The sequence below is a fragment of the Odontesthes bonariensis genome, chromosome 20 (genome assembly GCF_027942865.1).
Source record: "Odontesthes bonariensis isolate fOdoBon6 chromosome 20, fOdoBon6.hap1, whole genome shotgun sequence".
NCBI classification, from domain to species: Eukaryota; Metazoa; Chordata; class Actinopteri; order Atheriniformes; family Atherinopsidae; genus Odontesthes; species Odontesthes bonariensis.
This window is the reverse complement of record NC_134525.1, coordinates 3,098,789-3,124,005: the sequence shown is the minus strand read 5'-3', so window position 1 is coordinate 3,124,005 and position 25,217 is coordinate 3,098,789. Positions and strand designations below refer to the sequence as shown.

Sequence of the window (25,217 nt, the reverse complement as noted above, 5' to 3'; positions counted from 1 at the left end):
ACTGCTCAAATCTGGATAGAATTATTCTAAAGAGGCTGTAGATTCATTAAAACCTTGTTTGGGATTTGTGAAACCTTTTTCTGATTTGTGAAAATGCAGAACAGGGTCATTTTACTGCTTTTTTTGCATTTTGATCGTCCTAAACAAGGTCTTGTATGGAAACTACATTAGTTAGACTGCTCAAATCTGGATAGAATTATTCTAAAGAGGCTGTAGATTCATTAAAACCTTGTTTGGGATTTGTGAAACCTTTTTCTGATTTGTGAAAATGCAGAACAGGGTCATTTTACTGCTTTTTTTTGTATTCTCATCACCCTAAAAAGGTCCTGAATGGAAACTATAATTGTTACACTGCTCAAATCTGGGTGGAATTATTCTAAAGAGGGTACAGGGTCTTTAAAACATATTGTACGTTGGTGCACTATGAGGGAGGGCAAACCGTTAATATAATACATCCATGGGGCAAACGGGTTTACCTTTGGAAAATGTGTGTGTGTGGGGGGGGTGAAATCACCTTGCTGTAAAAGTGATCCCCCACGGGTGCAACGCCCATGCACGCACATATACACGTACACGCGGCCCACGTGATTTCCTGTAAATGCTCGGCAGGAGAAATGAAACTAAAGTGGCTCCATTTTGAGTTGACAGCAGCAGGGTGAAACCTGAAGTCAGAATCAGGGTGAGTGAACAACATTCTTCTTCTATTCCTCCAGAGTCTGAGTGCGTTTACAGGCTGAACTCGGTTCGGTTCATCTTCAACACAAACTGCTTTTATTGAACTGTGGAGTCTCTGTGAGGAAGTTACTTCCGTCTCGGTGAAACTTTGAACAGAGGACACTCCTTAATGTTACATGTCCGTTCAGATAACTGAACATTTATCTCCATACAAACACACTTTTTATTTGTAATGGCAGGTTGAAATCTCCTCATCTCTCGTGTTTCCTCCCACACAGATAAACATGTGGTATTCAACACTTTAAACATTAATAGTTTGAGTTGAAACTGCGCGCGCACCCCGCTGGAGCGCGCGCGCTGCGCTGGGACCAGGCCTAAAGGTATAGCAAGCCTAAGCTGCCATATCCACACGTCGAGAGCACACGCTATATATCTTAAAGATCGCGTTCTGTTTTTTTATATCACGCGTGGTATAAGGACACCCGTAAAAAGCGCCCCTTTTCTATACGCGTGCCGAAAGACACCACGCGTCCTCTAGATGGCCAGTGCCACACTGAACTTACCTTTACACAGGGGATGTTCCAGCTTGATTATTATGTTTTATTCAGCTTGAAATTAATTCAAATCAATACCCATAAAAAAATACGTAAAATATCTCATGACTTAACTAACGATATAGCTTGTTTCTGTGTACATGTAGTTCATATTGCTGAAGGAACCTGAACCAGAAAAAATCATTTATTTACATTACATTACATTGCATTTCACAGACACCTTTGACCAAAGCCTCTAAGCAGGAAGAGGGTAAGACATCTAGGCACGATATTAACAGTTGCAACACTGACAGCATTGTCCAACGCAAGCTACAAGAAGATGTAGCATAAGAAATAAGATGCATTAGGACGCGTGGTGTATTTCGGCACGCGTGCTCAAGCATTATACAGCGCGTCCCGTAAGGAGGAAAAATATCGCAAGCCAAAGCTGTCATATCCACACGTCGAGAGCACGCGCTATATATCTTAACGATCGCGTTCTGTTTTCTTATATCACGCGTGGTATAAGGACACCCGTAAAAAGCGCCCCTTTTCCTCCTTACGGGACGCGCTGTATAATGCTTGAGCACGCGTGCCGAAATACACCACGCGTCCTAATGCATCTTATTTCTTATGCTACATCTTCTTGTAGCTTGCGTCGGACAATGCTGTCAGTGTTGCAACTGTTAATATCGTGCCTAGATGTCTTACCCTCTTCCTGCTTAGAGGCTTTGGTCAAAGGTGTCTGTGAAATGCAATGTAATGTAATGTAAATAAATGATTTTTTCTGGTTCAGGTTCCTTCAGCAATATGAACTACATGTACACAGAAACAAGCTATATCGTTAGTTAAGTCATGAGTAATTTTACGTATTTTTTTATGGGTATTGATTTGAATTAATTTCAAGCTGAATAAAACATAATAATCAAGCTGGAACATCCCCTGTGTAAAGGTAAGTTCAGTGTGGCACTGGCCATCTAGAGGACGCGTGGTGTATTTCGGCACGCGTATAGAAAAGGGGCGCTTTTTACGGGTGTCCTTATACCACGCGTGATATAAAAAAACAGAACGCGATCTTTAAGATATATAGCGTGTGCTCTCGACGTGTGGATATGGCAGCTTAGGCTTGCTATACTGTCATGCTAGAGCCTTAACACGCGCTGCTTGTCTTATTTAGATCTTATTTTCCTCCATGTTTGGTAAATGTAAAGTGACCCGAAGCTTCTGATCATCATCTATCAGAACTGTGGCAGAAGCACAACCTTTTCTGAATTTAATACGCTCTAAAAAGTGTATTTCAGCAGCAGTTGAAATAATGTAAAGTTCTGAATGAGTTTCATTCAGATTTCTGCTTTAGTGGAGGCAGTCTACATTTGTGGAGTATATCAACTTAGAATTACATGTTGTTCCCTCAGCACAGCACACATGTAAACTGCTATTCTCATTTGAGTGAATGGCAGCTGCCACACCTTGGCTCCAGGGGAAAATGTAAATGTTCGTTTTTCTTTTTTTCTTTTTTAAAAAAATGAATTCATGGAATTACTCCGTGTCAATTTGTATTGATTATTCTATTATTTAATACATATAAATGAATTACAAATGAAATTCTGAACAACACAATCAATTTATCTCAGTATCATCTTCCCTTTTGAAATGTGGTATCTCCCAGCCCCCCCTCCCTCCCACGACATGACGGAGCCTGGAGGTCAAAGCTGATGTTATTAGCGGGATTTGTTGTTTGCTAATTAATGTAAAATATGAAAAGGAAGCAGAAAACTATAAACTGATATTTATTACTGCTCTGAACAGTCACGTCTGAACACCCCCTTTAATTAAAATTGAAATTACAAATATTTAGTTGGCATCAGAAAACTTCATCTCCCATGAGTCTTTGACAGCAGCTGTGGAGGCTGACGCTCATGGGAAATGTTGCTGAGCTTTATTACTCTGATCACATGACAGTCATTTGGACTTTTCTACAACATATTTGCAACTTATCTCCATGAAAATATGAAATATTTGTTTTAAAAGTTGAGTCGCAGTTATGCCATTCTTGTTTTTGCTTCATATTGTAGAAATAAACGACAGAAATGTGATTTCTGATCAACGTCTTTGGGTGATAAGAACTCCCAGCTGCTGAAAGAGGTTTGAATGTTTTCATGGTGCAACAGACAGAATCATTTTCCATCCAGATGTTCAGAAGAGTCTTTGAGCTGCTCTGTGAGCGCCACAAACACACTCACGCTAACATGAACTCACCTGATTTAATGTAAATCAAAGGGGGCGGAGCTTCAGACCAGACGAACCAGTTGCATCAGATTATGAAAGAACACAAACACACTCTTTGTTAGAAACTTATCATGTATATTACCTTGGTGTCAGGTCAATTTGAGATCTTTCAGTTACATTTACTCTTGCTGTTTTACTGTTGCTCTTTAACAGAACTTTAGACGAGCTTCGTCTTTGTTCACCTTGTAAAGACACTTTGAAGGTAACAATAAGCGGACTTATTTACCTGTGGTGAGTCCAGGCTGAGTTGATAAATGTGTCCTCCCCTCAGATGGAGAAGATATATATACATGTTTCTAAAGCTTCAACATGTTTTTTCTCATTCTAAGATCAACTAATATTTATCATTCAGTCACCTCTGAAGTCCTTTTGGAAAAATGAAACTACAAATATAATAAAACTACGTCTCCCAACGAGTCCTTGACAGCAGCTGTGGAGGCTGACGTTCATGGGAAATTGAGTTGAATTTTACTGTTCTGCTCACATGACAGTAGTTTGGACTTTTCTACAACATATTTGCACTTTATCTGCATGAAAAGACACGAAGGTGATGATCACACAGTGTGTAGAGAGTGAGCTGTCAGAGCAGGCTGTCAGAGAGGAAGTGGAGACACTTTGAATGAGGACTGGATGAAGCTGGAGTTCAAACCCTGATTGTGATGTTGGTGTGTGTGAAGACACTTAAATTAACATGTGAGATATGAATGGGAGTGTCAGCGTTGGAGCGGGTGCTAAAAGCTGACCTTTGAGCGCTATAAACTCATAAACTGTGATGAGCTCACCTGATTTCCTGTAAATGAAACAGGACAGAGGTGAACCAGATGCACACAGTTCAGGCTCCATTTTGAGTGGACAGCAGCAGGAGGAAACCTGAAGTCAGAGTCAGGGTGAGTGTTAACAACATTATTCTTATCTTCCCGTCAGAGTCTGAGTGGGTTTTCTCTCTGTGGACTGCAGAGGAAGGAGAAGCAGAACTCAGCAGTTTGTTTCAGGTGTTAAAACAAAGCTGATCGGACGGCTCTGATACAAAGAACTGATCCAACTCAGGTGTAAAACCATCAAGTTCAGATTCTTTCAGCTTTCTGATTCACTCTTTAGTTCAGATTGTTTCAGCTTCCTGATTCACTCTTTAGTTCAGATTGTTTCAGCTTCCTGATTCACTCTTTAGTTCAGATTGTTGGGTGTGAGGCAGCTGTTGGTCTGACTGATGAAGAAGGCAAAGATTTTCTGTCCTTTGGCGGCCATTTTCTCTTCTGCAGCTGCGTCACTGCTGAGAGACGCGTTTCTATGATCACCACTTTAAGAACATTTCTGTTCCTGAATCATTTCTACAGATTATGAGACATCTCATCAGAAGCTGGATCATTACTGAAGGAGTTTACTGACAGAATGAGTGAATGAACATGTAAATAACACACAGATAAATACAGTGAAGTTGATCAAGTTTAACAAACTGAGTTCAACATAAAACAGGTTTTTAATCAGGCTTTTGTAATGTTGGAGTACTTCAGAGCAGCTTTGGCAGCAGTAGCTCATCTGTAAATCCAAACTCCACACAAAGCTGCAGACTGATCCAGCTGTGTCAGCACAAACTGAGTCTGACGGCTCGGAGGAAAGAAATGACGTCTCATTTCTCTAAAAGTTCTTTCTGACATGGAACAGAAAGAAAAGCAGGAGGATAAAAACTTGTTTGATTTGATTTGATTTGATTTATTTATTTAAACTCGAAAAATCATTGAGGGCCTGACCCTCATTTACAATGATGTCGAGTAAAAAAACAAACATATAAAATATAACAATATAAAAATATAAAATAAACATATATAAGACATATATAAAGCAACATATACACAACATATATCATGTAAAAAGTATTAAATAAACAAACTATGAATTAAAACAAGTACATGAATGTGATAAAAAACCTCTGAGCATTTCTTTAAAATGGTCTTGAGACATAAAAGTATCAAGACCCACCCTTTGTTGCATAGTGTTCCATGCTGAAGGTCCACAGATACTAAAAGCAGTTTTGCCCAGCTTTCTGTTTGGCTGTGAGACTTAAACAGTCGTGTTTGTCTTCATTCGTTTCTTCTCTCAGAATGGCTGAAGTCCAGAAGATGGACAGAGCAGAGTCTGCAGCATCCAGCGGTCTGTCTACGAACAGGGACCCACCCAGACCTCCAGAACTCAGTGATGGACCATCAGACACAAAGTAAGAGAGCTGCTCATGAAGGGGGTCAGCTTATTATCTGGATATATCACCATGGCAACGTATACAGGCAACCCAAACAGGGTATGAAGCAGGTTGAACATATTGGGGGTATATTTTGGTTATTTAGATTAACTACCAATCAGATCAGTCTGAGCAGCGTCAGGATGCAGGTCATCAACTCTGTTATTCTGAGACATGCTTCATGGTTCAGACTCCTGGGGGGTATTCCTAGAAGCTGGCTTAGCGGAAAGCCTGGCTTATTTCGCTACTTCTGGCTAAATTTAGCGAGAGTTCCGTTCCATAAAGGTGGCTTATTTGAACGCCCGCTGAGTAACCATGGTAGTTTATGCTGCTGAACTAGCCTGGTCTCGGGCAGGCTAAAGTTGAAGCTTAGCTTAGCTGCAACTCAAAAAATGTCCGAACGGCTGAAACGGACTCCGGAAAGAAATGTTCACCTAGAATTCTGCGCTCCCGCAACTCATGTCTTGTCTAAAAAACGAAGCAAAAACTGTGGTTATCATATCACCACTTTCACTGTCTCGAAAAATCAATCAGTCGGTGCCAGTGCAACTAAAGACACGCAACTATACACACGTGAGCATGAAATTAAATGAGAGAGAACATGGTATTCATTAAAACTAATCAATACCTAACAAACAGCCGATCTACACCCACGTAGGACCAGACTCAGAAAAATGGGGGACAGGTAATAATGTTAATGATACAAATTATTTGTACAGTCAAGGACTGTTCAAACAAGATATTAGATAAAACGCAGGAATTAAAACATCTTACCATATTAAAAATATGACCTCTGTCCTTTCAGGCTGCTGCTCCACATTTACAGTAGCTGATAATGTAAAACAACCTGCTGGCTGAAGTATTTGCATTAAGTTCATCATCTCCCTCAGGCTTCCCTAATGTTATCGGTGCACTACACTGTACCCATGTACGCATCCAAGGCAAGGCAATTTTATTTGTAGAGCACAATTCGTACACAAGGCAATTCAAAGTGCTTTACAGCTACATAAAATCACAAGAAGGCAATAAAATCAAACAAAAAAATCATTAATTAATTTAAAAGTGAAGAGTGCAGATAAAATACTTTCAGGTGTCATATGAACATCTAAATAAAACTGTTTTCAGTCTGGATTTAAACATTGTCACATTGTCCAGGCCCCTGCTGGACCCGTGGAGGCTGACTATGTAAACCGAACATTTTTCCATATCCTAAATGTACAGGTACACTTGGGGATAATTGTCCATAGACTCTGAACTGGATTTCTCATTTTGAAAAACACCACATCAACCCCTTTGAGTAATGCTGAGCAATGTTACATTTATGCCCTGTGAAAGCTCATCATTGACTCCTATCCTCCGTGCATACAGATGATCTGTGATGGAGGTCATTTCATTTCCAACATTGAGGCTAAATGGCCGGGATCAGTTCATGATTCTAGGATGTTCCGAGCATCCTCACTGGCACAGAGGTTTGCACAAGGCGCAAGAATTTTACTTACCTGAAGGAGTGCACTTTTGAAGTAAGGTGTAGCATAGGCATAATTTTGGTAATGTAATGAGAGGTCAGGTGTAGAGTTCATCTTAAGGAATTTAAAGTGCTCGTCATACTTTATTATAGATAGCCATATAAGGCACATATTGCATCCAATTGCCAAGTCTTAACACATGTATATCCATCCAACATTTCTCTTATTCTGCAGGAGAGTTCAATGGTGTCCTGCTTGGGGACAGAGGCTATGCATGCTGGCCGTACCTCCTCACGCCATATCCTGATCCAGGAACAAGCACATGCACATGCACATGCACATGCTAAAACAAAGGCGCGGATAGAAATCTTTGGCCAAATTAAATACAGGTTCATTGCTTAAACTTCTCAGGCACCATGGCTGACTTCTGACAGAGCAATCTTAAATTAATAGTATACTTCATATTTTATACATTTTGTCTTGTGGACAACTTTTCAGGCTGAAGTCTTTTCTTCGTTGAGTTCTAGTGCCTGAAAGGACTCAGTTTCTCCTGACACAGTGAGGGACCTGTACAGGGACACATATTTCCTTTGATCCTTATTGTTGTGACCTTTGAGTTAGAACTTCTTTTCATAATTTAGCATCGACACAGTAGCAGTTTAAGTCAGAGCAAGTGTAAGAAGGCTAAATGGACAGAGATGATTTATAACTTTCCACACGTTTAGGTCATGGCACCCCACTGTGAATATAAATGTAAAAAACACATTTCTAACACGTTGCATGAACCGTACAATAATGACAAGTTTGAGTTCAAGTTGTGGTGAATTGTTTAATTATTATTTCATGTTTCTCAAGCTGTGGAGAGAAAACAGAATTAAATACAGTTCACAACACGAAATTCTCCTTTATCTGAATTTATACTTATATCCATCTCCAGTTTCATAATCTCTAGCTTGATCTTTTTTATTTTCAGTTTCTTGTATCTAGTTTGGCGCTCTCTTTATTGGACAAACACATTTCTTCAAAGGCTACTTACCACTCTGAAATATGTTCCTGTACTTTACCTTCACCTGCTGCCAGGTACGCTTTTGGCTGTTAAGATTGCTCCTGTTGAGATGTAACAGTGAAAAATTAATATGTGGGTCACACACACAGGATAATATAGTCACAAAGTATGATGATGCGTGTCGATTATTGGGTTATTAATACAGTGAGCAGGGCCAGTATATTTGTGCTGTACATCTCATACAGAGACAATTCAGCATGCTTTATGTAAACACATTATAACACAAAGAGGAGAGTATAAATACATGAGGACAGTAAAATGAATGTCAATGGTATGAAACTTTCATAACTTACGCATTTAGTCTGTCTGCAGTTGTTAGCCATGCCGTTTCTTCGCTTTATTGATCGCAGCTGTATTACCATTTCTGGTGATGACACTTTTAAAATCCTCATACAGCTCCATCAGCATTATTTGTTCTGCTGACGAAAAAATAACAGCTCTTGTCTCGCTCTCCTTTTCACAGAGATCTCCGTTTTTCCACCATCCACTCGTCAGGGCTTCTTACGTTGCTCGTGCACTCGCACTAAGCTAGGCTATGTAAGCCTCGCTTGGATAAGCCTCACCGAGATGCAGCTAAAATGTCTTTGAGGAACGAATTAAGGCTTAAATGGGAGATGGGGCTAGTTCAAGCGACGCTTACCGGCTATAGCCTGGCTTTCTTTAGCTACTTTCTAGGAATACCCCCCTGATCAGGTGGCAACAGTCAACAAAACACACAGAGGTGGAGGTCAGAGGCTGTAACACTCACTGCTGCAGACTGCTGTTTTAATCTTGTCTGAGTTTGGTGGCCCAGGCTAAAAGTGTGTTAAAATGTTTTTAAAAACGCATTCTTCTGAGCTACACACACAGCAACAATCTCCTGCAGGTACAGAACATGATGTTAAAGAGGAAGTAACAAACATGTTTTTAACCGTCATTTAAAAAGGAAATCCTTTCTCTCTTTTAAAATGTCTTGAGCAAGATAGGCAGCAGCTCAGGGTTCTATGAAGCAGGATCAATATATCCAGTTTATCTGTCTAAGTGATCTGGTTAACTAACCCAAACCATGGATATCTGACCAATGTCACACCGCGGTGAGGTCAAGTGGGTTTTTGTCTCGTCATTTCCTGTTTTATTTTGAAAGGTTAACTCTCCTCTCGTGCTCCAGTCTGATTGTCGTATGAATGATTCCACCTGTTCCCTATTATTCCTGTGTGCAGGGCCGCCGATAGGGGGGGACAAACGGGTATTTTGTCCCGGGCCCAGGAATGGGGGGGGCGCCCAAAAAAAAAAAATAAATAAATAAATTTTTTAATTAAAAAAACAAAAAGGAACATGCGCATTAGTCCGCAAATATGTCCAAATGTTTCAGGCACGCACGCCAATCAGGCTGAATTGATTTGAGAATCATCCCCGGTCAGCTGAATGACAGCCAGTGTATCGCGGCTCTAGTTTAACCTTATTTTGTTTAAAATAAGCCAGTATAGACATGGCAACGTGTGAAATTGCCATTTAGATAGAGTTGAATGTAACGAATGGGTTATAAACGTGACATTTTGGGGTAGCCTGTAACTTTCGTTACAGGGGGGGGCCCATTCAGAGAATTTTGTTCCGGGGTAGGCCAAACCTGTCAGCGCCCCTGCCTGTGTGCATAAGAGTCTGCGTCTCCCCCCGTCTTGTGCCAGTGTGTCGTATCTGTCCGATTGATGTGCATCACTCTCGCCTTTGTTCCAAGCCTGACCACAGCCATGTTTTCAAGTATTGCCTTTTGGTATTATTCCTCTTCAAGAGAGGTTTTATTTTTTTTGATAATGTTTGATAAATTAGTCTTGTTAAAGTAACAGTGTAAGTTTATTTTGATAGCATTCTTGTTTTTCCTCCCAGTTGGAGTGATTTCTGTTTTGTAAATTTTCATAGTGTAGTTCCTCCATTTTTAGGAGAGGTGATTTGTTTTTTTCCTCCTTAGCAGGAGTGACTTTTAGTTAAAGATAAAGTTTGATAGACCCTTTTGTTTGTTCCTCCGCATAGTGGAGTGATTTTGATTTCCTTGATAAATTTTCATAGATATACTTCTCTAATTTTGGAGAAGTGTATAACTATATATATATATATATATATAATTCTATAGCCTGTTTTGTTTCTCTCTCTGGAGAGTCTTGATAACATCTGCTCCTACAATAAAAGCTTTGGATATAACATCTCCTGCTCCTGCGTCCTCCATTCCCTGGGTGTGACAACCAAGTGGTACTACAATGCTAGTTATCCACTCCATAAGTCAAAATGTTTTCTGACTCTGTTTTACATGTGCTCCTTCAGGTAAAACAGGTGGAGTTGGCATCAGCTGACCGATCAGAATCTATGAATCTATCACACTGAAAAGCAGCAGCTGCTGCAGACAAAGCAGGAAGGGAAGAAGACAAAAAGGAAAAAGAATACCAGCAGCTGATAATGTAAAGATATAAATAAATACTTTTAGGGTGTAGAATATGTCCTGGTTTGTGTTTGCAGAGGTCAGCACCACAGACAGAGAGCAGAGTCTCCAGGATCTGACTGTCTGTTTATGAAGAGTGACTGGTCCAAGGGTTATCAGCCAGACTTTAGAAATGAACCTGGACCCTCAGACACAAAGTAAGAGAACAGAAACAGAGATTTCAGCATCTTCCATGATCTTCTTGCTGGAAAAAAAGGACAAATTAATTCAGGGATAATATCATAAATATATGAATAAAGGATTAAATCAATGAAACAAATAGAAAATTAAATGTCAGGGTAAATAAACAGGTTTTTAACACAGTTAAATGAAGGCAGAAATGTCAATTTATTTCACAGTCAGTACATTAATAACAGAGTAAAAAGATCTGTACCTTTATTTAGTAGCATTTATTGGAATATTCATGTTCTATGTTTTTTTTATATATATATATTTATGTTATTTTGAAATGAGGCAGCTTCAGTTCTCCATATTAGAGATTATCAGGAGCAGAAACAGTGAAACAGCTGAGTGTATTACAGGAGTGGTAAATGTTGCCTGAAGGGAAATGATGTCACTGCAGCATCAATCATTAGCCAAGATCAGCTGTTCTTATAGATAACATAATAAAACATAAATAATCTGACAAACATGTAGAAAGTTGAAGTGGAGCAGAGAGGAAGGTGTGGTAGAAACCTTCAGAGGTCTCCATCAGTGGGTTGGGGTGTTGCTTCTGTAGCTTAGCAACAACTTAGCTGATGATGTCACACACAGCGTCAGCAGCTAACTCAGGTGAACTCTCTCAGTAGACAACATGGACAGAAACTCACAGCCAGCAGTTCAACATCTGGGGTGCAGAGACGCTGCTTCTCAGTGACATGTCCAGGATTACAGCATCTGTTGTTAACCAGCTCTGTGATCCTCCTGCTTTCCTGTTAGCGCTCTGTCTGCAGTCTCTGTCTGATATGAGTCACAACATGTTTATTTGAGCAGAGAACACCCTGACCTCAGCCTCAGCAGACAGTATGTGGTGTGGATATGATATGGATTAACTCTCACAGATGAAGAATATCTCCTGATATCTTTATGAGTTCCTGGTCACTGCAGAGAAACTCAGAGGGTCAGAACCCTCCAGAGGTTCCTGGTCTCTGTGGAAGGTTCCTGCAGAGGAAACGTGGCCTCTGATGTCAGTCAGATAGAAAAGCTGTAATGTGATCTAAGAGGACTGTTCCACAGAGGAAAGCTTCTGATTCTCTGCAGCAGTTTGTGTGTTCACAGCTTCTTAAATGGTTTTAATGAGAGAATTTCTCAGAGATTGATGTGATATGAATAACAACATGTTTGTGTTTGCAGAGGTCAGCACCACAGACAGAGAGCAGAGTCTCCAGGATCTGACTGTCTGTCTATGAAGAGTGACCGGTCCAAGGGTAATCCACTAGACTTTAGAAATGAACCTGGACCCTCAGACACAAAGTAAGAGAACAGAAACAGAGATTTCAGCATCTCCCATGATCTTCTTGCTGGAAAAAAAGGACAAATTAATTCAGGGATAATATCATAAATATATGAATAAAGGATTAAATCAATGAAACAAATAAAAAATTAAATGTCAGGGTAAATAAACAGGTTGTAACACAGTTAAATGAAGGCAGAAATATCAATTTATTTCACAGTTGGTACATTAATAACAGAGTAAAAAGATCTGTACCTTTATTTCGTAGCATTTATTGGTATATTCACGTTCTATGTTACCATATATATATATATTTATGTTATTTTGAAATGAGGCAGCTTCAGTTCTCCATTTTCGAGATTATCAGGAGCAGAAACAGTGAAACAGCTGAGTGTATTACAGGAGTGGTAAATGTTGCCTGAAGGGAAATGATGTCACTGCAGCATCAATCATTAGCCAAGATCAGCTGTTCTTATAGATAACATAATAAAACATAAATAATCTGACAAACATGTAGAAAGTTAAAGTGGAGCAGAGAGGAAGGTGTGGTAGAAACCTTCAGAGGTCTCCATCAGTGGGTTGGGGTGTTGCTTCTGTAGCTTAGCAACAACTTAGCTGATGATGTCACACACAGCGTCAGCAGCTAACTCAGGTGAACTCTCTCAGTAGACAACATGGACAGAAGCTCACAGCCAGCAGTTCAACATCTGGGGTGCAGAGACGCTGCTTCTCAGTGACATGTCCGGGATTACAGCATCTGTTGTTAACCAGCTCTGTGATCCTCCTCCTTTCCTGTTAGCGCTCTGTCTGCAGTCTCTGTCTGATATGAGTCACAACATGTTTATTTGAGCAGAGAACACCCTGACCTCAGCCTCAGCAGACAGTATGTGGTGTGGATATGATATGGATTAACTCTCACAGATGAAGAATATCTCCTGATATCTTTATGAGTTCCTGGTCACTGCAGAGAAACTCAGAGGGTCAGAACCCTCCAGAGGTTCCTGGTCTCTGTGGAAGGTTCCTGCAGAGGAAACGTGGCCTCTGATGTCAGTCAGATAGAAAAGCTGTAATGTGATCTAAGAGGACTGTTCCACAGAGGAAAGCTTCTGATTCTCTGCAGCAGTTTGTGTGTTCACAGCTTCTTAAATGGTTTTAATGAGAGAATTTCTCAGAGATTGATGTGATATGAATAACAACATGTTTGTGTTTGCAGAGGTCAGCACCACAGACAGAGAGCAGAGTCTCCAGGATCTGACTGTCTGTCTATGAAGAGTGACCGGTCCAAGGGTAATCCACTAGACTTTAGAAATGAACCTGGACCCTCAGACACAAAGTAAGAGAACAGAAACAGAGATTTCAGCATCTTCCATGATCTTCTTGCTGGAAAAAAAGGACAAATTAATTCAGGGATAATATCATAAATATATGAATAAAGGATTAAATCAATGAAACAAATAAAAAATTAAATGTCAGGGTAAATAAACAGGTTGTAACACAGTTAAATGAAGGCAGAAATATCAATTTATTTCACAGTTGGTACATTAATAACAGAGTAAAAAGATCTGTACCTTTATTTCGTAGCATTTATTGGTATATTCATGTTCTATGTTACCACATATATATATATATTTATGTTATTTTGAAATGAGGCAGCTTCAGTTCTCCATTTTCAAGATTATCAGGAGCAGAAACAGTGAAACAGCTGAGTGTATTACAGGAGTGGTAAATGTTGCCTGAAGGGAAATGATGTCACTGCAGCATCAATCATTAGCCAAGATCAGCTGTTCTTATAGATAACATAATAAAACATAAATAATCTGACAAACATGTAGAAAGTTGAAGTGGAGCAGAGAGGAAGGTGTGGTAGAAACCTTCAGAGGTCTCCATCAGTGGGTTGGGGTGTTGCTTCTGTAGCATAGCAACAACTTAGCTGATGATGTCACACACAGCGTCAGCAGCTAACTCAGGTGAACTCTCTCAGTAGACAACATGGACAGAAGCTCACAGCCAGCAGTTCAACATCTGGGGTGCAGAGACGCTGCTTCTCAGTGACATGTCCAGGATTACAGCATCTGTTGTTAACCAGCTCTGTGATCCTCCTCCTTTCCTGTTAGCGCTCTGTCTGCAGTCTCTGTCTGATATGAGTCACAACGTGTTTATTTGAGCAGAGAACACCCTGACCTCAGCCTCAGCAGACAGTATGTGGTGTGGATATGATATGGATTAACTCTCACAGATGAAGAATATCTCCTGATATCTTTATGAGTTCCTGGTCACTGCAGAGAAACTCAGAGGGTCAGAACCCTCCAGAGGTTCCTGGTCTCTGTGGAAGGTTCCTGCAGAGGAAACGTGGCCTCTGATGTCAGTCAGATAGAAAAGCTGTAATGTGATCTAAGAGGACTGTTCCACAGAGGAAAGCTTCTGATTCTCTGCAGCAGTTTGTGTGTTCACAGCTTCTTAAATGGTTTTAATGAGAGAGTTTCTCAGAGATTGATGTGATGTGAATAACAACATGTTTGTGTTTGCAGAGGTCAGCACCACAGACAGAGAGCAGAGTCTCCAGGATCTGACTGTCTGTCTATGAAGAGTGACCGGTCCAAGGGTAATCCACTAGACTTTAGAAATGAACCTGGACCCTCAGACACAAAGTAAGAGAAGAGTCAATAACTGACTTATGATTCATCTTAAATAAGCTCCCAGTGAGATTATATTATCCGTCAATGAAGGTTTATTTAGTGTCTCTCTTTCTGTAGTTCATGATGGAAAAGAATAAGAAAACTCATTCCACATTTAATAATGTTGCAACAAGGGAACATCTGCATCCAGAGGCTGTGATGCAGATGTTCAAAGATACTGAGTTCTAAACAAGCGTCTACAGGGTAAACAGACGTTCACATTTTGTTCATACGAGTCATGAGACATTCCCTTCTGCCCCTCTGGGGGCAGACAGTGGTGCCGATTGTGCCGAGGCTGTGGAATATCCTCTGATGCCACCAAGGCTGTGGGACATTCCCCTCTGAGAGCACTGAGAGCAGGCAGGGGCGACCTCCGAGTGCAGCTGTTATTCTCATGCATAGGTGCAAGAGTGGCAGCATGAGCAGTTACACGGAGGTAGAAATGATTATGTGAGCATAAAGGATAAAAAGTGATTCTATCAGTTCTTCTTTGGTCCTCCTTCATGGAGTTCTGCTTGGTTCAACATGCAGCGTCCGTTACAGCCTGAAACCACCTGTCCTGATTGGTCCAGGTGAGTCTGCAGCTGTTTCATGACTCTGAACTTGTTGATAAGTTTACAGACTTCTGAAACAGAGATTTCTTTGAAGATTTCCATATTTTAGGATTTTTCAAACTCGGCATTTAAGTCCAAACATGCTAAATTTCCTGATAAAGAGGTTAACCTGCTGCTGTCTCATGCTGCCATGGCAACAGATGGGAGAACAGCACTCAGTGTGATGTCAAACCAAGACGCGGCCCAAGTTTTTTACAGGAGGGTAGATGCTGCCTGCTCAGGCGCACTGTGGCTCTCACAGAACTTTTTCTTTTAGATTCTGATCATTTCAAGTTTAGTTGAAATTATTCTAAACTCTACTTCCAGTTCAGGAGCAACATGGACCCTGAACACGTGTTCGTCAGTGATGTCAGTTTGTCTCTTTGTAATTACTAAAGAGTTTATTTATTTCTTAATTCTAAAAAGAGCAAATGTAGAAAGATTAGAAGGAATTTAAAATCTAATGAAATGTTTTCTGTTGGGCAGCAGCAGTAATATTCACACATTGAAGTCAGCACATAAACTGAATATTGATCCCAATGTAAAATGCTGCTGCAGGAAGGGTTGAGTTTATATTCACATAAAAACAGAGTTCATGCCAAAGGGAGTTATTTTAAAGTGATTTTAGTGATGAAGACATGTGTTGACAGAGGGAGGAAGAGGAGCTGTGTTTGTGAGGAGGAGCAGCTGTCCTGCTGTGCTCTGTGTCAGGACTAGGGGTGGGAATCTTGGGGCACCTCATGATACGATTACGATTCAGAGGCTACGATGCGATTATAAAACGATTATTGATGCATTTTTAATTTATGTATATTGATGCACTTTTTCCACATTTTTTTTTGTCTCACTGAATGAGCCTTCATCAATTGCAGTTAAAAAACAGTGCATTTGTAATAAGAAACAAAGAGTTGAATTCATTTCCATTATATTTTATTCATCTTTATGGAAATATCCAATGGAAATTCATGAACATTTGAACAAGTGTACAACCGCAGTAATAGTAACGAATGATTCGGTGGCTACAGATTTCCACGCATCACATATAACGGCGACTCGGTCTGCATTCAACGGCGATGATGTGATTTCTGCTTTAGTCTGCTTGTAGAGTGCCGGGATGGCCGTGTCGGTGAAAAAGCGTCGGGATGGGATGACGTACCTTGGCTCCGTTGCTTCCATCATTTGCCGAAATACCCAATTTTCTACAACCGAGTAAGGTTGCAAACCCATGGCTATGAATTCCGCGATGCCTTTCGTAATTCGCTTGGCTTTTTCCGATGTGGGTGGCAGCTTACTCAGAGCGTCCTCAATTGTTCTCTCGCTGCTAGTAGCAACAGCAGCCGGCTTTCCCACCGCTTCCGTCGGGTGGAATCGTGCTGTGTGACTTCTCATGTTCGTTGTGTTGCCAAAGTATTTTATTTTAGCGCGACAAATCTTGCACACAGCGTAGCTTTTGTCCAATTCTTTTCCTCCATCAACGTTGTAGAATCCAAAATGATTCCACACATCTGCTTTTAAATGTTTAGGAGCAGGTCGGATCTCACGACGAGGTGGGTTGGTTAGCTCAGCCATGCTTGTTGTTTTTGTTTTCTGGGGGCGTGTGCGGTGGATGTGTGCTCTCGGTCCGTTCCCTGTAGTATCTCGAAGACCGCACTTGCTGTATTAGTTCCGCTTTACTTGGCATATTTGAATAATCGGAATTTGGATGTTTGTGAATCGTTCTCGATTCTTCCACGGCCGAATCTAGATTAATCTAAAAATCGGAAATTTCCCCCACCTCTAGTCAGGACTTCCTGAAGGATCCGGTCTCTGCCAGCTGTGGACACTGGTTCTGCAGACAGTGCATCACCTCATACTGGGACCAGTCTGCTCCCTCAGGAGGCTCCTCCTGTCCCCAGTGTGGAGAAAGATCCAGAACCAGAGCTGCACCAGGTCAGATATTTCTGTTAACCCGTTTAGACGCACACATCACATCAACATGTTCAATATGCACAAACAATAATATTTTACCAAAAATATGATCGCCATGACTACAACGTCAGTGGTTTAAAAAGAGGAGGTTTAGCTGATGAAATGTGTCTGTTTTTATTTCAGTTCATGATTTAGTTTCTTCAGACGCTGAGAATAAAAGTGTTAGTGGACAGTTGTTAGTTTGCAGCCCCCCTCAGGTTTCAGAAGGACTTCCCACACAGCTTTGGGTCTGATGGTTAACCTGCTGATTTAATGCAGACACATTGTGGTGTCAAACAGAACAACAGTTGTTAGGACCTGACTCACATGGACACAACAGAAGAGACACACCATGAACTAAAGTTAGAGAATCATTTAAATAACTATCATCAGGCTGAATTTATACGCCAAATCCAACCTTCATATCACGAGGTGTGCAAATCCGTTAAATCAGAGGTGGATCATATGAGTTGAATTAAACTAAACGAACACAATGACCAAGATGGCAGCACATTGTGTAGAAGAGCAGAGTGATTAGACTGAAATCAGGACTAAAGGAGCCAAAATAACACAGAAGGAGCCACAGGTGTCCTAAATCACAGAAATCAGCTCCCAGCAGGACAGACAGACACTCGTTAATACCACAACCAACCACAAGAGGACCCACGGGGTCATCACAAAGGTCATCAGGAACATCATTTAACATCAGCCTTGTTTTCCTGTTTACTGATCATTTTACTGAGAGGTGGGAGGAAAAGAAAAGTTTTCTGTGTGAAGCCAAAAACATGTTCAACTGGGGTCAGAAAGATAAAGAAGAACAAATCCTGATGAATTGAATCTACTGTGTTTCTGTTTGGTCTCATTTGTTCTTTGTTCAGCAGATGCTGGTCTGCAGGAGGTTTTAGATGAACATAAGATCAGTCTGAGGAGGAGATGTGAACATGTGACTGAAGGAAGTGATGGAACAGGAAGTGGAACCCTCCTCAACAGGATCTACACTGAGCTCTACATCACAGAGGGACAGAGTGAAGAGGTTAATACCCAGCATGAGGTGAGGCAGCTGGAGACGACTTCCAGGAGCCTCCATGACTCTCCCATCAGGTGCCACGACATCTTTAAAGCCTTACCTGAGCAACGGGGAGCCATCAGAGTGGTTCTGACCAACGGCGTCGCTGGTGTTGGAAAAACCTTCTCAGTGCTGAAGTTCACTCAGGACTGGGCCGAGGGCCTGGAGAACCAGGATGTCAGTGTGGTGATTCTGCTTTCCTTCAGGGAGCTGAACCTGATCAGAGAGGAGCAGCACAGTCTTCTCACGCTGCTCCATGTTTTCCATCCAACATTAGAGAAGCTCCCAGCAGAGCAGCTGGCCGGCTGCACACTTCTGTTCATCCTGGACGGCCTGGATGAAAGCAGACTGTCTCTGGAGTTCAGCTGTCAGGTTGTGTCTGATGTCACACAGACGTCATCAGTCAGCGTGCTGCTGACAAACCTCATCAGGGGGAACCTGCTTCCCTCGGCTCGCCTCTGGATAACCACACGGCCCGCAGCGGCCAATCGGATACCTCCTACGTGTGTTGGCAGGGTAACGGAAGTACGAGGCTTCACCGATGCCCAGAAGGAGGAGTACTTCAGGAGGAGATTCAGAGATGAAGAGCTTTCCAGCAGAATCAGCTCCCACATCCAGACATCCAGGAGCCTCCACATCATGTGTAGAATCCCAGTCTTCTGCTGGATCACTGCTACAGTTCTGGAGCACATGTTGACCACAGAGCAGAGGGCAGAGCTGCCCAAGACCACCACTGACATGTACTCCCACTTCCTGCTGGTTCAGACACAGAGGAAGAAGAACAAGTACCACCAGGGACCTGAGGCGGGTCCACAGGGGCTGACGGAGGCTGACAGGGACGTTCTTCTGAAGCTGGGGAGGCTGGCGTTTGAACATCTGGAGAAAGGAAACATCATGTTCTACCAGGAAGACCTGGAGCAGTGTGGCCTGGATGTCACCGAGGCATCGCTGTATTCAGGAGTTTGTACAGAGATCTTCAAAAGAGAGTGTGGGATCTTCCAGAAACCAGTTTACTGCTTTGTTCATCTGAGTGTTCAGGAGTTTCTGGCTGCAGTCTACATGATGCACTGTTACACCAACAGGAAGGAGGAGGTGCTGAAGAGCTTCCTGGGAGAATACTACAGTTACTCATCTCTGGGTGACTTCCTGAAGAGAGTCATGGAGAAATCCCTGGACAGTAAAAATGGCCACCTGGACCTGTTTGTCCGCTTCCTTCATGGCCTCTCTGTGGAGTCCAACCAGAGACTCTTAGCAGGCCTGCTGGGTCAGACACAGAACAGTCCAGAAACCATCCAGAGAGTCATCAACAACCTGAAGGAGATGAACAGTGATAACATTTCTCCTGACAGAAGCATCAACATCTTCCACTGTCTGATGGAGATGAACGACCTCTCAGTTCATCAGGAGATCCAAGAGTTCCTGAAGTCAGAGAACAGATCAGAGAAGGAACTCTCTGAGATCCACTGCTCAGCTCTGGCCTACATGCTGCAGATGTCAGAGGAGGTTCTGGAGGAGTTGGACCTGGAGGAGTACAACACAACAGATGGGGGACGATGGAGACTGATTCCAGCTGTGAGGAACTGCAGAAAGGCTCGGTGAGTTGATGTGTTCTTTGACTTCATGTGTCAGTGTAGATAAGTAGTTTAGTTCCCTAAAAGCCGTTTCTGCACATGAACAGCAGAGATGTTCTGGAGAATCTGCAGACAGGTTCATCTGGACCTTTCCCACAGTTTCTGCTCACATGTGCTTCCCAGCAGCAGACCTACTGTTGGAGATGTGAGGGAGGGGTGGTGGGAGATAACTGTAGAGAGCACAGGACATGCTGCAAATATTAGGCTGTGGAAACTGCTGTGTTTACTTTGCAGCACACTGAGAAGCAGAGGAGGCTCCTTGTTGTTTTAATATCATTACTGCATGTATGTGAAGAGTTTTACAAAAGTGATGAGGGAACAGAAAGCAACACACAGGTCAGCAGAAAGGAGAATGAAGCAGCACCTCTGACCAGCAGCAAGTATCAGAGCCATGTGGGAGTTATGTTTCTATCAAGCTAACAGCCACATTTTCATCTGCATCACATGAAACATTTTCATGGAAATGATTGATAAGTTTCCAGGTTCAACAGGCTGCTCACAGATGTTGGATTGTTATTGGTCGGTCTGCTAACTGAAAGGTCGGTGGTTTGACCCACGGCTTCCACAGTCCACATGTGGAAGAAGTGACTTTGGACAAGACACTGAATCTGTCATGATCCTGCTTGGCTGTGGTGTTTGTTTGGTTTCTGGGTCTCAGGCGGGGTCCAGCAGCTTTCCAGGAAGCCTGGGGCGGAGTCTGGTTCAGCTCCTGCACTCGCACCTGCTCTCCGTCTGCGCTCGTCAAGGCACCTTCATAAGGATCTGCAGGAGCAACCGGTCTTCGCCAGATTGTCTCACTGCTACAGTGTGTCTGCTCCTTTGTTGTTCATTGCACTCTGGATTTCCAAGCTAAAGGCTTTAGCTCTCCACTCTGGATTCTGAGACACCTGCCTGCTCACCTGCCTGCTCGCCCCACCGTTGACTCAGTACCTGCTTCCCCACAGCCAGCACCCTGCCCTCCGTTCTGGAAACCCTCTCGGATTCAAGTTACCTGTTCACTTGGATCCACTCATCGGCTCAGCGCTGCACCTACCTTTAATAAACCTTAACTCAAACCTCCCTGAGTCGCGTCTGCTCTTGGGTCTGATTTGTGAGTCAGCTGTGACAGAATCTCACATTGTTCAGTCAGGCTGAGGTCTGGACTTTGACTGGACCATTGCAACACCTTGATTCTTTTATTTTTCAGACATTCTGCTGTAGATCTGCTGCTGTGTTTGGGATCATTGGGCCTCATGCAAGAACATTTTCGTAATTTTATTCCAAATTTCTCTCACTTTTTTCGTACGAAGGTCTCGTACTCCACGCCACGTCAGATTCAACAAACGCTCTTAACTTCGTTAAAAGTGTGTAAAGGACCTGCAGAAATGATGAATGCCACCCGTGCGTATTTAAGGGCATGAGGATAGATTTTCATACGGTACTCCACGCCCAAAATGATACCATATAAAGCTGTGCTTCCTCTCTCCTGTGCCGGGTCGTGTTGAGTCATGAGAATGGCATCAAGGCGCAAAAAGAACAACTTTAGGGGCTCTGAGACTGAAGTTCTGCTTTCAGAGATCCAGAAAGGAAAATCTCATTTTTAGCAGCGTCAGCAGTGGAATTACGGGACCTGCTAAAGCCAAGAAATGGGAAGCAAATAGGAGTGCTGTTAATACCGTGTCACCTGTAGTTCAGAATGTCACTGAAATAAAGAAGAAATGGTTTGATATGAAAATGGCTTAAAACTGCGCTCGATGACTGCAACTAAAGCCGTGCAATCAGTTGTTGCCTCATCATGATGGCTCTTTGATGGGGGGTCCATGAGGGCGCCACCACACCTTCTGGTTCATAGACCAGAGGGTCTGATAGGTGAGCTGCCTCGTGTCATTTTATTTAGTTCTTACGGGTGTTAACGGTGCAAGCCTTGTTATTGTACTATAAATGCTTTGGATCCATCGGATCTCCAGAATCTTGCTCAGTTATTAGCAGCTTATGTGCACAGAGAAATGATGTAGGAAACAGCTGATGGAAGTTTAAGGCTTTTAACCTCATGGAGGAGCTGTTTGATCAAAATCAACCTGATAAACTCTTTCATTTGAAATGAAAAGCACATCTTTAATGTTTACCTGAACAGGTAATCAGGTTCATGCTGATGTGTTCAGTGTTGTTAGAAGAGACAAACTGCATGAGTCAGTGTGGAACTACAGGCCCCTGATTATCGACTGGTCTGCTTCTTTGTGACTCGGTGCTAATTCGCTCTGCTGCTTCGGTCAGTACTGACATTGTTTTTTTAGTGATCAGTTTTGGGCTGCTACCTACAAGGTTGAACACTCCCATCAACATTTATGGTTGTCAACCAAAAGCAACTTTGCCCTTGGAAGTAAACTCGGGACCTGGTGGACTAAGAACTCTCTGATGGTGTATTCTTTACCAAATCCACACACACCTGCAGATGATTTCCCATTTGGAAAGGATAAATAAAGGGAAAAGGATTTTGGTTAGTTTTTAGAATGCTGAAGCATATTTATCTGTCAGTGGGTCTGGGAGTCCGCCTCCATCTCTTCCAAAGAGCAACTGGACTTTGTTCTTCTGGACGTCTTCTCTGTCCAGAAGACAGATGGTTCCAGAGAGGAATCAAAGAAGCTATCTATGTTAAACTGGAAAAACCATCTTTGAACTGAGGGGGTGGCCTCAGGTATCACCTTCCAGCACCTACAACTGTCACGGCTTGAGCCCCAGCCGTCAGGAATAGAGACTCCAAAGCAGACCAGAAGGAAATAAAGGTCAAATATTTATTAAACAGAGGAATGCTGGTGGTGGAGACTTCCAGGCACGGGAGGATTCTGCAGAAGGGAGGAGATGGTTAGAGCGGTCCTCCGTGAGGTGAGATGCAGTAAATAGTCCTTACTTGGTGAGAGTTGGAGTCCGTGGTGGAGGAGAGGGTACTGGCTGTGTCGGTAGGAGTCCCAGCAGAGGCTAGGCGGGCAGGCAGGTGTGGATATGTGGCTGGTGGGGATATCCAGACTACGGAGAGTCGGGTACAGGTTGGAACCAGGAAACCAAGGCGGAGAAGCACTTGGTCGAGACAGGCAGAAGCTGCGAGAACAAGGGTTAGTCAACAACCACAAGAGAACACATGGCAGAACATAGGGTGAGCCGATTTACCACTAAGTTAGTGAGACCATCTGAAGACTGGTTGCTCCTGCAGCTCTTATAAGGCCGTCTTAATGAGGAATGATGAGAAGCAGGTGTGGTGGCAGGAGCAAACCAGGCTCCGCCCAAAGCTCTCCGGACCACCTGCTCAGCCCACCTCAGACTCGGACCCAAAACACAACACAGCCATGCATGATTGTGACAACAACGCAGCCTTTAGTCTCCTCCCGGCCCGTTTCACAACCATTCACACCTTGGATCCTGTGACCAAAACATGCTTGTTCAGGCAGGTAAACAGCTCACAGGTGAGAATGAGTCACACTTTGGTCAGGTGAGTCACTTCTACACATGTGACCCTAACCTGCCAACAAGCTGATACTCCCACCAACTAGTTTAGAACTGAAGAGGCCTTTTTGGTGAGAGCTGAAATGTCTTCATGAACCAAGAGAAAAGAAGTTCACCTCATTCCAGCTCTCAGGATGACCACAAGATGGATAACTGAGAATCTGCACCGACAGATCCTCTGTTTCTGATTTTCAGTGTAAAGGCAGCCACGTACATCAGTCTGGATCAGTTGGATTGATTCAGAAAACCAAGCACGCATCACTAAAAGTTTAACAGGTTTATCAGGAAATAATTACCAGAATAATGACGAGATTTTGAAATGGTTGTATGGTGCTGCTCCACTTGTTAAAGGTCCCACTGATGTATCATCACCTCAGACTGAATGAAGTTGTTTTATCCAGTAATTTATTCCTGAGTCTAGCTGAGTTCTTCCTCTTGTTTTTCTTTTATTTCCCCTTTTCATTCCACCAGGTGTTAATATCCTAATAATCTAATAGTTTTAGGTCAACTTCCACAGTGAGTGTGGTCGGGGGGGTGAGATGATTTCTGCTGCTTCTTGCTTGGTTGCCATACCGGAGGTCACCATGTTTCTCTCTTTATCTGCAGATTAGATCAAATAATTCAGAAAAATCCATTTAAAAGTGCTCACGTGTGCGAGACTGAAGAGCACAATTGTGTCACGTCAAACACAGGAAGATCAGATCAGATGAATCACAGATGTGAAGAACAATGTTCATCAGAGGACATTACATTCACGGATAATATCCGACTGTTGGAGTTCTCGCGTCGTGTACTGGTCGAGACACATACGGAGGCAAAAGTGGCGCTTGTCAACAGCAGATCAGTATTGAATAAGACTTTCATACTGAATGACTTTTTCTCCCGTCATGATTTGGATTTATTATTTTTAACTGAGACCTGGATTTCTGCCAGAGTTGGAGAGTCCGCTGCCTTCGGTGAAATATGCCCGGCAAATTGCTCATTCATTAGCACCCCAAGGCGCTCGGGACGGGGTGGTGGAGTAGCTCTTGTTTACAACAACGTTTTAAAAATCCAACCACTTTCCGTGAGAACTTTTTCCACTTTTGAACTTCAATGCGTCACTGTGGAATCAAAACGCAATCCATTGTTGTGTGCATTGATTTATAGACCTCCCAAGCCAGACAAAGACTTTATTGCTGAATTTTCATCCTTTTTATCTGATTTTGTGCCCATGTATGATCATCTGCTGCTGCTGGGCGATTTCAATATCCACGTCTGCTGCCCGGAAAAACCCATGGTCAAAGAGTTTTGTGACGTCCTGGACTCGTTCGCGCTCACCCAACACATTGACCAAGCTACCCATACCCTGGGTCATACCCTGGACCTTGTCCTCTCTTATGGTTTTTCTGTTGAGAACATCTCAGTTGACGAAGCTACTTTTTCTGATCATAAGCCCATCTTTTTTAACGTCAACATTGCCCATCCTACTCAGATAGTCAAAGCCCCTGGACAGTATTTCCGTCGCTTAAACCCACTGGCTACAACCCAGTTCAGTGACTGTTTTTTAAGTAAAGACATTGCCTCAGCTATGACTGCAGCTGCTGATGCCTCTTGCAGCCCTGATGATTTAATTGTTTTATTCAACTCATCCTGCACTGAGATTTTGGATCTAGTGGCCCCTC

The 25,217-nt window shown here is 42.6% G+C and overlaps 1 protein-coding gene across 3 annotated transcripts in view; it reads left to right on the top strand.

Annotated features, from left to right (window-relative positions):
• Nucleotides 1–632: 632 nt before the first annotated feature.
• The window catches only part of LOC142370056 (NACHT, LRR and PYD domains-containing protein 12-like), a 62,221-nt gene continuing 37,636 nt past the window's right edge, over nt 633–25,217 (top strand). Inside the window, exons 1-8 of one of the 3 annotated variants that reach the window (XM_075452478.1) lie at nt 633–679; nt 5,596–5,709; nt 10,750–10,869; nt 12,065–12,184; nt 13,393–13,497; nt 14,693–14,812; nt 17,213–17,361; nt 18,261–20,040. In XM_075452478.1, coding sequence (XP_075308593.1) covers nt 5,597–5,709; nt 10,750–10,869; nt 12,065–12,184; nt 13,393–13,497; nt 14,693–14,812; nt 17,213–17,361; nt 18,261–20,040 — 2,507 coding nt within the window. In that variant the 5' untranslated portion in view covers nt 633–679; nt 5,596. Of the gene's footprint in view, nt 680–5,595; nt 5,710–10,749; nt 10,870–12,064; nt 12,185–13,169; nt 13,498–14,692; nt 14,813–17,212; nt 17,362–18,257; nt 20,041–25,217 lie in introns of those variants that run through there. The other 2 variants (XM_075452476.1, XM_075452477.1) reach the window with 2 other exon arrangements.